The sequence below is a fragment of the Mus pahari genome, chromosome 9, assembly GCF_900095145.1.
Source record: "Mus pahari chromosome 9, PAHARI_EIJ_v1.1, whole genome shotgun sequence".
NCBI lineage: Eukaryota > Metazoa > Chordata > Mammalia > Rodentia > Muridae > Mus > Mus pahari.
Window position 1 is genome coordinate 90,380,617 of NC_034598.1, and position 14,097 is coordinate 90,394,713.

Genomic DNA, 14,097 nt, shown 5'->3' on the forward strand with positions numbered 1-14,097 from the left:
AGCATGATGCGACCAGGCGTTACCTGCCAGGCTGATAAAGGCAGGATAGGAAAGCACCCGGCTTTGCAGACCCACGTCTCTACTCTCCTGACCCCTTTGGAAGGAAGGACGTCACATGTGAATAGGGAGGGCGCAGCCTTACTCCCAGTGAAACCCTGAAACATGGAAAAAGATGAAAACTCCTCAAAACCAAAGCAGACCTTGCCTCCTCTGTAAGCACACACGGGTACGGTGGCCCTTGGCTGTAGAGGAGGTCCTCACTGAGCGACCCTGCTGTCCCCAGTCTTCATCAAGCGCTCTTTGGGCTGTGAGCTCACTGATGGCATTCATAAAGGATCAGGCAAAGATGCAGAACAAGTCTATGTGAAGATTCTGACTGCCACAGGGAATGGACTAAAGTCCCCTTACTGCAGAATGCGGCAGCAGGTGTTGAGAGTGTGTTGGTCTCCTGGTCCTCATCCAAGACTTTTCCCTTCTGCTACACTGGCTCTGTCAGTTTAGTCCTGCTTTTTGGTATTGTTGAAGTTTTATTTTTTTGTGTTTTTATTTTGTTTGTTTGAGACAGGGTTTCACTATGTAGATCAGGCTGTCCTGGAACTTGCTCTGTAGACCATATCGGCCTTGAAATCACAGAGATCATCTTGTCTCTGCCTGGCAAGTGCTGGGATTAAAGGCTTGTGGCTCCACACCTGGCTTCACCTCAATTATGGAGGGTCGAGAGGGGAATGCTGCAGGGACTGAGAAAACCCCTCTCTGGCCAATCGTGGTCTTTGCTCATTACGCTGGGGACATGCTGTAGGGCATTCTCTTTTTCTACCTTACCCACCCATTCCATCCTCTTTTCAATCTTTATCAGCTCTTTGATCGTGCACAGCACGAAGGTCAACTTCCTGTCCCCGGTGGCTTCATTTAGCTACTTATTATCCTGTTACCTTGAAGTGACTCTGCTTGAGCAGAGACCAACACTGATGATCTATGAAACTAAAATCTCCAACTTGCCGTCAACTGCTGGAGAGGCTATTTTAAGAGGTATTAGTGTAGAAATGTAATCTAATCTGTGTATCATACATGTACTAAATGAATTCCTAACGACAGCTTAAAAACAAACAAAACAAACAAAAAACCCAAACCGAAAGCAAATAACAAACCAGCCAGTCTGTCTCTAGGAGCATACTACTTCCCGAGCACCAGGAGCTTAACCCCATGCTTTAAAGGCAGAGCATACATGCATGTTATACCAAAATAACCTGCAGAGAAGACTTACAGGTCAACTTACGGCACTTAAGACACTGCTGTATTATCTAAACAAGTCTACATTTCAAAAGAATAGAAATTAACCTCCAGTAATTACTGTTCTTACCACAACAAACCAGTCACACCAGGAATGATGTTGTGACACATGCACCCCAGAACCCCCACAAACTCTTGAGACTTTTATCAGCCCATTTTGCAATGATTACTAAGCACACAGCTGTGCTAGGTGGGACCCTAGAGTTCCTATCTAGGCTCTGTCAGCTAAGTTGTGCTGTAATCACTGTCCCCGACAGTCCTCCACATTCTGTCTTCTGTCTTTAGAGATCACATCTGGCCAGGCAATCAGGAGAATGGTCAGAATTGAAGGGTATGAATTTTACTTCTTTTTTCATGAGACTGAATTTTAATCAATCAAGCACTAGGGCCTTAGCAGATGATCAGTTAAAGAAGGAAGAGGGGTACTTTTATAGTGAGTTAATTTCAGTAGAGAAGGCACATCAGGAAGTAGAGTTGGGGAGTGAGCCTTCTGGGCAGTTCAGGACCCATTCGGGTTTGGTAGCATTCGTTTCACTTTCATGGAAGATATCAACAGATTTATCTAGGAAAAATGAGAATTTTGAAGAGACAGCCTCTCAAGAAGACACAGAACAGACTTGGAAGAAATATAAAGACTCAATCTCAGGAAAAGGCTGTACCTTTTCTATGGAGAAACTTCTAGGACAGTGGCAATTCCAGAGGTGATGACAATGGGGTATCAGAATAACACAGTTTAGCACACTCAGAAAATTCTGGATTCAAATCTAGTTCTGCCAGCACTAAGCTGTACCAGACAAGCATCCTCTCTGAGGTTCAAACGCTTCATTTTGTGTGGGAGGAGTCTCAGCACCGACTGGAGCTGTACAGATAAAGGGATAGACTAGACATAAAATGTTAGTAAATTATCAGCACACCAAGAGTGCCACACTGAAAGGGACAAACAGTACACATGTTCCCAAATTCTATCCCTAGCGCCACTCCCAGCTGTTAAGAGTCTACCCAATACTGCAAACCACAGCCTCAAACTCTTAGGAGTTGCCCTTGCCTAGCTCCAGAACACGTTCCTGTCCCATTCCTGCCCAGTTCACTAAAGAGCAGATTGCTTGTTCAGGTCATAGACATCCTGTGGTTTGGATTTATTTCCCTAAACACACATGTGCGTGGGGGGGATTGCTGGGAGGTGCTTAGGGCCCACGGGTGTCATCTCATGAACAGATCAGTGCTGAGCACAGAAACTTCTGAGGCTGCAGAGGGCATCTTATGCTTGGGCGCTCTCTCTCTCTCTCTCTCTCTCTCTCTCTCTCTCTCTCTCTCTCTCCTCTCTCTCCCCTCTCTCTCCTCTCTCTCTCCAGGGTGCTCTTTTACCCTTTCACTGTCTACCAAGACATGATGTAATTAAACAAGCCTTCACCAGATGGTAGACCCTTGGCCTTGAGTTTTCTAGCTTCTAGAGCTGTAAGAAATGAGCCTCTGTACTTACAAGTTACCCAGACTAACTATTCTAGGCATAGCAGCACAGATCAGATGAAGTCAAGAGGTTAAGAGAGAGAGGTCCCTAAAGGTCAGGCAGTCTAGTGTAATCAGTGAGTTCAGGGTCATTGAGAAACCGGGTTCAAAAAAACAAAAAAGAAAAAAAGGTGGAATGTGAGTAAGGAATCATACCAGATACCAACCTTGACCCCTTACACACATGTGCTCACACACATGTGGCACCTACATATAATATGCACACACACACACACACACACACACACACACACACACACAGAGCACAATGAGTCCTGTAATGTCAGTCTACATGAACCAGCAACACTGGATCTACTACATAGTAATGCTGTCAAAATCTGCAGGGAAACAATTTTCATGCTAGAATATCCCCCGTGACACACAGACCAATAGAGAGGACGTCAGAAGTTAGGACATGTTTATACATATGTGACCTCACAATCCCGGCACTTGGGAGGCAGATGCAGGTGGATTTCTAAGTTTGAGGCCAACCTGGTCTACAGAGTGAGTTCTAGGACAGCCAGGGCTACACAGAGAAACCCTGTCTCGAACCACCCCCCCTTCAAAAAAAAAAAAAAAAAAGATTTATTTCTCATGATCCTTTCTCAATAATTTAAAGAACAACTATTGTACAAGGAAAAGAGGCCGGCAGTTGTATTTAGTGATCACAAACCTTTACTCCCAGCATCAGGAGGCAGAGTCAGGTGGCTCTCTGAATTTGAGGCTAGCCTGGGCTACATATTGAGCCAAGGCTATAGAATGAGACTGTCTCAAAAGTAAATAAACAAAACCTTCAAACTTCTCCCCCACAACAACAAGAGGTAATTAGAGTGGAATGAAATCACCGAGGTGAACCCTAAGCCAATATGCCTAGTATATTTATAAGACAAAAACTAGGGATGTGTGTGAAGAGGGAAACACGCCATTTGAGGTAGAATGAGGTGACAGTTTGCAAGCCAAGCAGCCAGGCCTCAGAAGAACCTGTATCTGCTACCACTTGCCTTTGGATGGCCAGCTTCAAGATAGCAAGAAAATCTACTGCTGCTGTGAGCCTCCTGGATCTGTGGTCCTTGCTGTAGCAGCCTTAATATAGTCCTCCAGTACATACCCAGCCTTCTTGTGAAACAGCTGCTCAGGGCTCAAGCAATAGCACTTGGCATAACACACTTTCTGCCTCTGCTGAGTCATAAGCACTCTTTTAAAGCCATAACTCCCCAGAATGTGTGCTCAGCATCAGCTGTCTTCAGTTTTTATCTCTACCATATTTTTTGAGTCAGGGTTTCTCACTAAAGGTAGAATCCACAATATAGTCAAACTGGCTGATGCAAGCCCCAGGGATCCTCTTGTCCTTCCTCCCCCTCTTCAGTGTAGAGATTAAGAAGAACACTGATACACCTGTTTTGTTCTGTTTTTTTTTTTTTTTTTCCCATGAGTTTTGGGGATCTGACCTCAGGTTTGTGCAGCAGGTACCTTACAAGGGGAGCTGTCTCCCTAACCAGACGCTGAGCTCTAATACTGCTGAGAAGCTCTGCTTCCGAGGGTGAATGCCACAGTATGGAGTAGGAAGAAGCGGGCTCAAAAGGAGCAAAAGAACATTGGTCCCAAGGAAAGCTGTACAAAGAGCCTGCTGATGTTATGCAAGAACAGTATAAAGGCAAATAGGTAATGCCCAGAAGAGCAGATAAAGAGATGAGAGGAAACTATTACAGAGAAAGAAACGTATGTACAGAGGAGCCATACTCAAATGACTATTTACTTTGTACTAAGTGTTGTCTATGTAGTTAAATAACCCAATATCACGACAGTCCTATTCAGGGTGGGTAGGGTGTGAGGAGAGGTCTATGTTTCTGGACCCACCTAGCCACCTAAGAGTGAATCAGTAAGTAACATGTAAAATGAATGAGTATGTCTAAGAATACTTAGAAATGTGAAGGTATAAACGGGGCGAGATTGCTTCTGGGAGACACAGGTGGAGAAGTGAGAACCAAGTCTTCTTTTAGTGTACAGGGCTCCGGTTCTATTTGCAGTGCTGCAGGCCCAGGGACTCCAGAGGGACGTCATCTACCACATAACTGTCTCAGCAGCCTAATCCTCCACTTCAAACCAACCTTTCAGACCATGTGTGTGGGTCGGCGGGATGACTTGGTCAAACCAACCTTTCAGATCATGTGTGTGGGTCGGTGGGATGACCTGGTCAAACCAACCTTTCAGACCATGTGTGTGGGTCGGCGGGATGACTTGGTCAAACCAACCTTTCAGACCATGTGTGTGGGTCGGCGGGATGACTTGGCAGGCAAAGGTGCTGGTTGCCAAGTCTAATGACCTGAGTCTGAACTCCAGAAAGCACAGGATGGAAGGACAGGGCCCCTGAAAACTGTCCTCTGACTGCCAGAGATGTGGTATTGTATATACACACATAAACACAAATACATGGAACAAGAGACTGTGTATTTAATACCTGATAAAAATCATGCTTGCAAGTAAAGTTATATTCACCCAAAGGCTCTAGGCTTTCACTACTCTCTTAAAGTCTTTGTCACCTATTTTTCTGTTTGGTTGCTTCCCTTTTTGCCTCCTGGCTTTTCAATAAATCTGACAAGACTGTAAGACAGGACTGTCAAGGGAGTGGGGGCTAATCAGGTCTTACCTCGGATTAAAAGGCATCTGGAAAAGGAAAACTAGGAAGACAAAGTCCTCAGTGAAGTAAAGGTCAGCCACCCTGGGAGGATGCCCTTCAGCTTGCAGAGCAACATATATGTCAGAGGCCCTAAGATCAAGGGGATCTCTAAGGCCACTGTGCACACAACTGAGCCAAAGGCACTTCTGCCAGGGAGCCTGGTTCCTGCTTTGTTGACAGTTTGGAAGTGCTACAACACAAAGCCTTCCTGACATTTCACTTGGAGGCCTGATCTAATGGTGCTTACTGACTAGGGTTCATGTGGACAGTGGTGCTCTGTCTGTCCGTGTGTGGATTCACAGGGTGTTCCAGGTAAACCCAAGGGCAGCCCACCCATGGAGAACTGCAGGGAGCCTCAACTCTCCCCTGGTTATTCAGATACTCTTACCATGAACTGATTTAGCATCTGCTCTGAGAAAGGCTTCACTACACGTAAGACTGGAAAGGCACGTTTCTGTAACTTCAGTGGGACTAGACCTAGTAGATAAGCTCTGCCTGCCATGCTCATCAGTCTCCAAGTCTTCACACAGTAGCAAATGGGCTTGGGACTGTAGCGTAGTCAGGGTTTCTATTGCTGTGATGAACACCATGACCAAAAAACAAGCTGGGGAGGAGAGGGTTTATTTGGCTTACGCTTTTCACATCACTGCTCATCCCTGATGGAAGTCAGGACAGGAACTCAAACAGGGCAGGAACCTGGAGGCAGGAGCTGATGCAGAGGCCATGGATAGGTACTGCTCACTGGCTTGCTCAGCCTGCTTTCTTATAGAACCAGCCCAGGGATAGCAGCACCCTCAATGGGCAGAGGGGAGCTTACATTTCAATCACTAATTGAGAAAATGCCTTACTGCTGGATCTTATGGAGGCATTTCCTCAATTGAGGGAACCTCCTTTCAGATGACTGTAGCTTGTGTTGACATAGAACTAACCAGGACAGTAATGTGACATGTGTAGGTTGATACAGAATGGGACATTCTCTTACTGTGTGAATTCTTGTGAGGGATACTGACATTTTCCTAACATGTCAAATTCTGTTCTGTCTAGATAATCAGTCAAGTAAATGAGGGTAATCAAATCTGTTAAATAAGGGATATTTAATTCTGAGGTACCTCCTAGTGCTGAGATTCTATGACCAAACAGAACACAGAATGGTTCAAACACGTGCCTTTCCTAAGAAGATTCACTATTCCTGTCCCATGGACTTCGATGGGTATGGGGCTATGATTTATAATTCTGGTCACAAAAGGAAATGAAATGATCGGATAACCACACCCACCATAATGGCCTCAATCATGAATGTTAACAGGGGAATCTGAGAAACAGCTTGCAACACTTGGGGTTCCGCTCACCCTTTTGTCCATGGCGACTGCTGAACTTGTCCCCAATCTCTGGGCGCCGTGTCTGTCTCAGGAGCATCTTGATGAGGAAAGCATCCTCAGCGTTGGAAGAGATCATCACTTTCTCGATGTAGGAGTCTGTTGCACCTTTGTACCTGATGTGAAGACAAAGTAGCCTCTAACTGTCCTTTGTCACTCTGTCACTGTATGGCATACTCTCTTCAATCCTACCACAAAATACTCTGATATTCTCCTCTCAGGATCTAAAAAATTACTCATTTGCAACATTAAATTTAAATTTTACAATTTTCCTTCCACAGTCTTATACATTTATTATGAGGCAGACATAGTGTAACAGTTTTATGGTTATCACTGTATTATAGACAGCATTAACCGACGCTTTGAGAGACCACACAGTCTGTGTGAGAGCAGCAGTCACACAGGGCAGAACTGAGTTTTGAGACTTGATCAGATTCAGCTTGGAGTGCCAACCACTTTTGCAACAGCCCTTCCACCTACTACATTATTACTGTCCTCAAAACATCTTGCTTCATAGTGTTTACACAACAGACACTACGAGGAGTCTCTCAAGTGTCAGATGGTTTGTCTCAGGTGTTAAATGGAGCCAGCCACAGGCAGATGTCCTTCTGGGCACATCAGTAAGGAGCCGGGGAGTGAGGGTTAGTTTTCTCCAGTAGGGAAGCATATCCTGAAAAGGGACAGGCATTACTAGCCAGCACAAGGACAAGGCTGCCACCAAGCCACACAAGAGGGGAGACTGTGGGAAACAAGACTGCAAGAGAGGGGTGGGGTAAAATCAAGGGGAGGGAGGGTCTGTCTGCGGTGTCACAAGAGGTACCACATGGATGAAAGACATACCTATCCACAGGATTAGAACAGGAGAGGTCACTGACTTGGGCAAATCTGCCCAACCCTGGGTTTCCTTATCTGTTTGTTCCCCTCTTCCTGGACTAGGTTGTGAGCTCCACAGGGCACAATGGCACTGGCTGGCTCACTGCTGTCTTCTGTAACTAACATACCCCCTGGGCAGCAAAACAACATAATACAACACAACACTTCTCAACTGGAAAGAACACAGGCTGTTGTTGGACACCTGCACTGTAGCTCTTCCAGTGGGATGGAGAGATGAGAATTTGGAGGAGAGGTGGAAAAGCAGGAACAGGGGAGACCCCCAAAAGAGAGAAAGAGAAGGTGAACTAGCTAGGAATGAACCCAGAATCCACTTTTCTTCTAAGATGACAAACATATCTGAACACATCTTCTACTGAGGGAAAGGAAGTGATTTTGAAACAGGTGGATGCATGGAGAGACGAGACAAATGGCAGAATGAGGTTTCTTGAAGAAAGAAAGGAACTTTCCAGCAGAAGGCAAGATGGGTCCTGAGCACCCGCCTCCATCAGGTGAGAGAGGCAGCATCCCGCACACATAACCACACAGGAGTTCTGTTGATGGGACTTGGTACCATGGACCACTCCCAAGTGAGCTGCCTGCTCTCCTACCCTACATACAAACAAGTTCATGGCTCTCTCTCACACCACTGCATTTAGTACAGCCCTCAAGAAGGGTTCTGATGACAAACTGTGCTTCAAGTCCCACCTCTGCCAAGTACATCCAGGTGACCTCAGGATGGCACCCATGTTTTCCTTGCTTCTGTTCCCACACCATTAGTCTAATGCCCTTCTAAGAGAACACAGCTCATGGGATGGAGGGCTGATGAAGCTCTCACACAGGAAGTCCAGAAGACTGACCAGCACAGTAGGTGGTTATCACGATGGCAGCAAATGCAGTTCTCTTGTGTGAGAGTTGTTGTCCTATGCTACTCCTTTCCACTGCTCTCCTTAGCCTAGGTTATCTTGTCTAGGGCAGAATAGCCATCTTCCCTCGATGGTTCTATATCATCCTGGGTGACTTCTACTGGATTACCTCAATATGTTTCATATTCCATTATAATTTAGAATGGAGAAGAAGTTTAGAGATTAATAAATTTTATTCTTTCATTATACAGAGAAAACGAGGGATTAGATACTTTACTCAGGTGAGGCAACAAATAACTAAACACAGCTCCATCCTAGTACACTGGTGAGGCTGTGATGTAGCCGGTGCTGTAGTTTTTCTATAACACAAATCTGGTTGTGTCCCTCTCTGTAGAATGAATTCCAAATCTTCCCATGTGTTCCCATAGCAAGCTACACTGATCCTCCAAACCTGGGCCTTTTATACCCAGTGACTTGCTGTTTCTTCTACCCAGAACTCCTGTGCTTTTGGGCCACTCTTCTCAGCAGGTTATACCATCTATAGGATCCCACACTGTTTTCATATAAGAAAAGGTATCCGAAGTTGCTCTTTCTAGTTCTTTGGCGTATCTAGACTGTGTAACTATATGATACATTTTATTTAAGTATATCATAGAACTCAAAATGGTATAACTACCACATAATTATATATAACACATAATTATATATAACATATAATTCCCCTTCATTCTTTTTCCAAGCATCTCCATGTCTTATCAATACGCACGTGATGGGCACATCTTTATACTGTGGTTGCTGTGGCACGTTGCTCCCTTCCAAAGGAATCTGAGTCACCGTGGGCATGGATTTGTTTACGAGCACCTGTTTGTTTTCCACTTTCTCACCTACAGAAAAGAGAAGAGCATTAAACAGATCGCCATCACCTGATCATGTGATGAATCAGAAATGGACTGAGCACTGCATGCCAAGCGAAACCCCAACCCAATCAACTAGAACTGAGACCACCCCAGTCAATGGAGTTCACGTAGCTATCTATCTCTTAGGGTATCAGAGTAGGTTGGGAACACTACTTGTCTGTAGACGTCTTAACCAGTACCAAAGCACCACCAGCTCACCTTGGAAAGGAAAAAAATAAAATCTCTGGTTTTGCTACTGTTTCAGTTTAAGGAACAGCTACTTAAATAAGCATTCTCATGCTTATTTCCAAAGCCATGGTGATCAGTGTTAAAGCTTCACAAAGATTTCCAAAGAAACAAAGGTAGACAGAGTGAAGGAGACTCACACGGTGTGGCTTGGCAGACTCATGTTCCCTAGAGCACCGTCCATGCAGAGGTGAACTATGGCTGGCTTGTACAGAAGATGATAGGTCTGACAACAGAACTTTCAGCTGGTCCCTGTGTTCTGCACAGCCCTAATATGCAGTCTTCCTTTCAGACAGCCTCAGCTATCAAACTTCTGGACACCACACAGGTTTCCACTGTGGTTTTCTGATTCTTACAGATGCCTCTTACCCATCTGCAGGCGTCAGTGCATTTCCTAACAATGTAGATCTTCTTCACCAGGGCTAATCCTCTTGCCACACAATGGTCTCATGGTTCTCTCCACGATCCCTTACTCTGGATGTAACCTGACATGCTTGTGTGTGATCTGATGCAATGTCAGCCTTCTACACTAGCCTGTAGGACCAAAAGCAAGGGCTGTCTGTCCTATATACAAACTCATTACACGTTTGTAATCATAATGAAGTCCTTCCCTTTAGGGAAAAGTTAAGTCCAAAGTCAGACCATAGGCAAAATGTGTGAATTTAGAAATAACCAGCATAGTCAAGACCGTATTCAAAACATGGTTTTAAGTGTGGCTTTTGTGTAATTTAAGGTTATGCCTAGGATGCATTTTTGCTATGGGAAAACACACAATGCACAGAAAAACATAGAAAGAAAATTCAGTGAAAATGACCACACTGGCTGAATCTAGCTGGGGTATTACAGTACAGATTACTTTCTGCCCTGTTTATCAAAAATTCAGAAATACTGTTAAATAACTTTCACAATTTAAAAAACTATACACTGAAATCCATTATTTTTTAAGGGTTTTTACCTGGAGAACAAATGCCATCTGCATCTAAAATTTCATGTCGCCAGATGGGTTTTCTGGTAGCAGCATCCAACATGGGACCCATCACCTTATCAAAGGTCTGATTGGTGTATCGTTTCAAGGTGCACTTAGCATTTTTATACACAAGACAACGTCCAAAACCTGAAATGAAATCCCAAATGGGTCAGAATCCCTGGTAATATGAAACATGGGTTTGTGGTACTCAATAAGCCACTTCGCCACACATTTCCAGAAACAAAACGAAAAAACAAACTTCAGACTACTTTACCATTGGTAAAACCAATGTTACCAGCAAAACCCAATTAACAATGAGGACGGCTCATGCTCCTCTGCCAACTGTCTATGTAACATTGATTTGCACAGCCATGCTCCAGCACACCACCCAACAGGTCATGCTGGAGGAAGGTGACACAAAGCCATAAAATACCACAATGGCAAAGGGCCTTAAAAATCACCTCTGGGGCTGGTGAGATGGCTCAGTGGGTAAGAGCACCTGATTGCTCTTCTGAAGGTCCGGAGTTCAAATCCCAGCAACCACATGGTGGCTCATAACCATCCGTAACAAGATCTGACGCTCTCTTCTGGAGTGTCTGAAGACAGCTACAGTGTACTTACATATAATAAATAAATAAATAAATAAATAAATAAAATCACCTCTGGGCATTCTGTGTGAGGGCCAGAGAATTAAACAGCCGTCAGGAAGTTGGTAGCACACTGAAAACAGACCAACCTCACCAAGTCTCAGGCCAGGCTGCTCAGCACATAAACTCTCTGTGTTGTAATGTCTGTCAAGCCTCCCTGAAAGGCCTTCCTTTCTTTGATTCTGGCATTTACGGTTAGAGCTTTAAGCAAGCAAGCCTCCTCCCTTTTAAAGTGAGAGTGACTGTAGGATGAACAAAATGTAAGACGGAGTCATCTGCAAGCCTCAGTGCTGCTTATCATCACGGTTCCCAGTGGCCTGTGCAGCCTAGGGAAACTCAGTTCAGAGGGCCAGCTGCTCTGCTAATATTACATGATCTGAAGCTGTGATCCAACAGCCATTAACAACACACTGCAGTGCTTGGGAGTCCAAATGGCAAAATCATCCCATGGTTTCTTCTAAGCATAAATGGACATTTTATTTATAGGTGAGAGCTTAAAAGCTAACGGAGGGTAAAAACTCTGATCATTAAATTGCATTTCTGATAGACATCACAAAGTCTTCAGATTTCCACCATCAACGTTACCAGTTAATCAGAAAGGAAAATATCTAGTTTCAAAGCATGGCTGTTGTCACTTGAGAAAAAAAGGGGCATAAATTCAGTGCAGCCAACGTTAATGCCAGTGACACATGTCTAGGAGTACTATTATGGCTGCCTAGCAACTAGGGAGAGGGAAGGGGCGGCATCGTGGGTATGCCAGAGAGGGAAGGAGCTAGAGCCTGAATAGAGAAGTCAGCCTGCAGACCAGGTGGTGCTGGCTGGGTCATGCAGTGCTGACCTGTGGAAGGAGAACATTAAAAGAGGGAGGCATAAAAAAAGCACAAAAACTACAAGATAAGGTTTGTGTCTCTGTACATCCCTGGCTTTTGACATGTGGCTAACAAATGGATCATAGACTGTGCACTTAAGCTGTATAGTAACAGCCCTTCCCACCTGCCCTCTCAACACATGTTTATTGTTGCATGTATTACAGGATTTATTAAAAACAGCCACCCACTCCACCCACCCCTACTCTCTAACCCCCCCACACACAAAAAAATGAACCTTTCACATACTATTTAATTCCTGGTGGAAAAAAAAAACCCTCATTTATATTCTCTATGAGAAATGCTTAAGTTACTAGTAAAATAAAGATCCTGAAGTTAAACATTTAATACATTGTTTCAATGTCAGTCATTAAGAACAAAGCAAGCAAACAAAACCAACACAAACATGTAGCAGGTCTTACAGGTTTCCAGACAGGGCAGTGCCCGGCATCCAGGGGACCTCAAGGAAATGGCCGCCTACACAAGAGCTGCACAGTGACAACACTAGCTGATATGCCAAGATGGGTGGAAACGCACAAGTCTCTACACCTAGATTAAGAGCTATAGGCAATCAATGGCTGCCAAGAGGTAAAATCAGTTTTCTTACAGACAGACTCCCTGCTAAGTGGTCAATCCAAAGTGGTCAGTCCTAAACACATGTACACACAAGCAAAATTTAAGACTCTGGATAGGGTGATGAAGGAGGGAGGAAGGTGGTGACAATGATATAAATACAGAATTCATACATTGAATTCTCAATTTAAATAAAAAATATATAACAGCTCCAGTTTGTGTATAAAGTTCAACAGTTTTGAACCTGCACTGCATTCTGATCCCAAGTAATATTTATACTTATCACTTACTATATCTAATTCTGCAAAAAAAAGTTCTTCTGGTGTTTAAGAATTCACTTACCTCTGTCCAGAGAGGCCTTGTTCAAAACCAGAGCATCTTCAATGTCATAGCCGCTGTAGCTCATCACGGCAACAGTAGCGTTCTGGCCGGCTGGCAACTTCTCAAAATCTATCAACTCAATTGTTTTTGTTTTAACCATGGGTTTTTGTGGATATGCTAGTAGATACATAAGTGTATCAATTCTGTTCCGCTGATTGTATCCAATGGTACCTTTATTGATATAGGAGAAGACAAAACCAACCATTATATCCTGTAGAATAATCAGGTAGCAGTGAGTTTAAATACATTAAACTTAACTGAAATGAGAATCTCAGGTTAAACATTTCAAAATAATACATGATAAATATTGATTTCTAAAGCATCTTTATTACTTTGATTATATTTTTTCTGGGATTTCAAATATAATAGAGAAAAGTTAATAATATTTGAAATCCCAGAAAATATATAATCAGAGTAATATCAATCTAGACAATTTCAACTTTTTTGGACTTAATAAGGGCAATCGATCCTATCTGGTTCGATCCTTACTGGTTAATTTCACAGGTTAACTCCACAAGCCTGCACTTGGCTCTGTTAGGATGACTTGAGACACTGGGTTTTCACATGCAAGAGCTCATACAGCAAGAACTAATGACAACAACAGATTTAAATGTCAAAGAAAGTGAGAGTGGAATCAGGAAAGAAGATCTCAACTAAAGGCTGAGGATCATGGGCTTGCAAACTTGTTATTTATGAAGCAACAACCAACCAACCAAGGAACCCCCAAAAGACCATCACCTGTCAAACACTGGGAACACTTGGGAAAAGGCTAGGGGCCCTCTCCTAAGGAAGTGAAAATGCAGCCTGGCTAGGGTGAGGAGGGGGAAACAGGCCTGGCTAGGGTGAGGAGGGGGGACACAGCCTGGCTAGGGTGAGGAGGGGGGACACAGCCTGGCTAGGGTGAGGAGGGGGGACACAGCCTGGCTAGGGTGAGGA

General features: G+C 44.1%; 1 protein-coding gene across 1 annotated transcript in view; it reads right to left on the minus strand.

The window, feature by feature from the left end:
* Polr3b (RNA polymerase III subunit B) overlaps positions 1–14,097 on the minus strand; it is a 104,876-nt gene that overhangs the window by 20,206 nt on the left and 70,573 nt on the right. The window contains exons 19-22 of the mRNA XM_029542033.1: positions 13,123–13,332; positions 10,683–10,841; positions 9,352–9,469; positions 6,823–6,965 (exon numbers count right to left, since the gene is read on the minus strand). Of these exons, the coding sequence (XP_029397893.1) occupies positions 6,823–6,965; positions 9,352–9,469; positions 10,683–10,841; positions 13,123–13,332 (630 nt within the window). The remainder of the gene's footprint in view (positions 1–6,822; positions 6,966–9,351; positions 9,470–10,682; positions 10,842–13,122; positions 13,333–14,097) is intronic.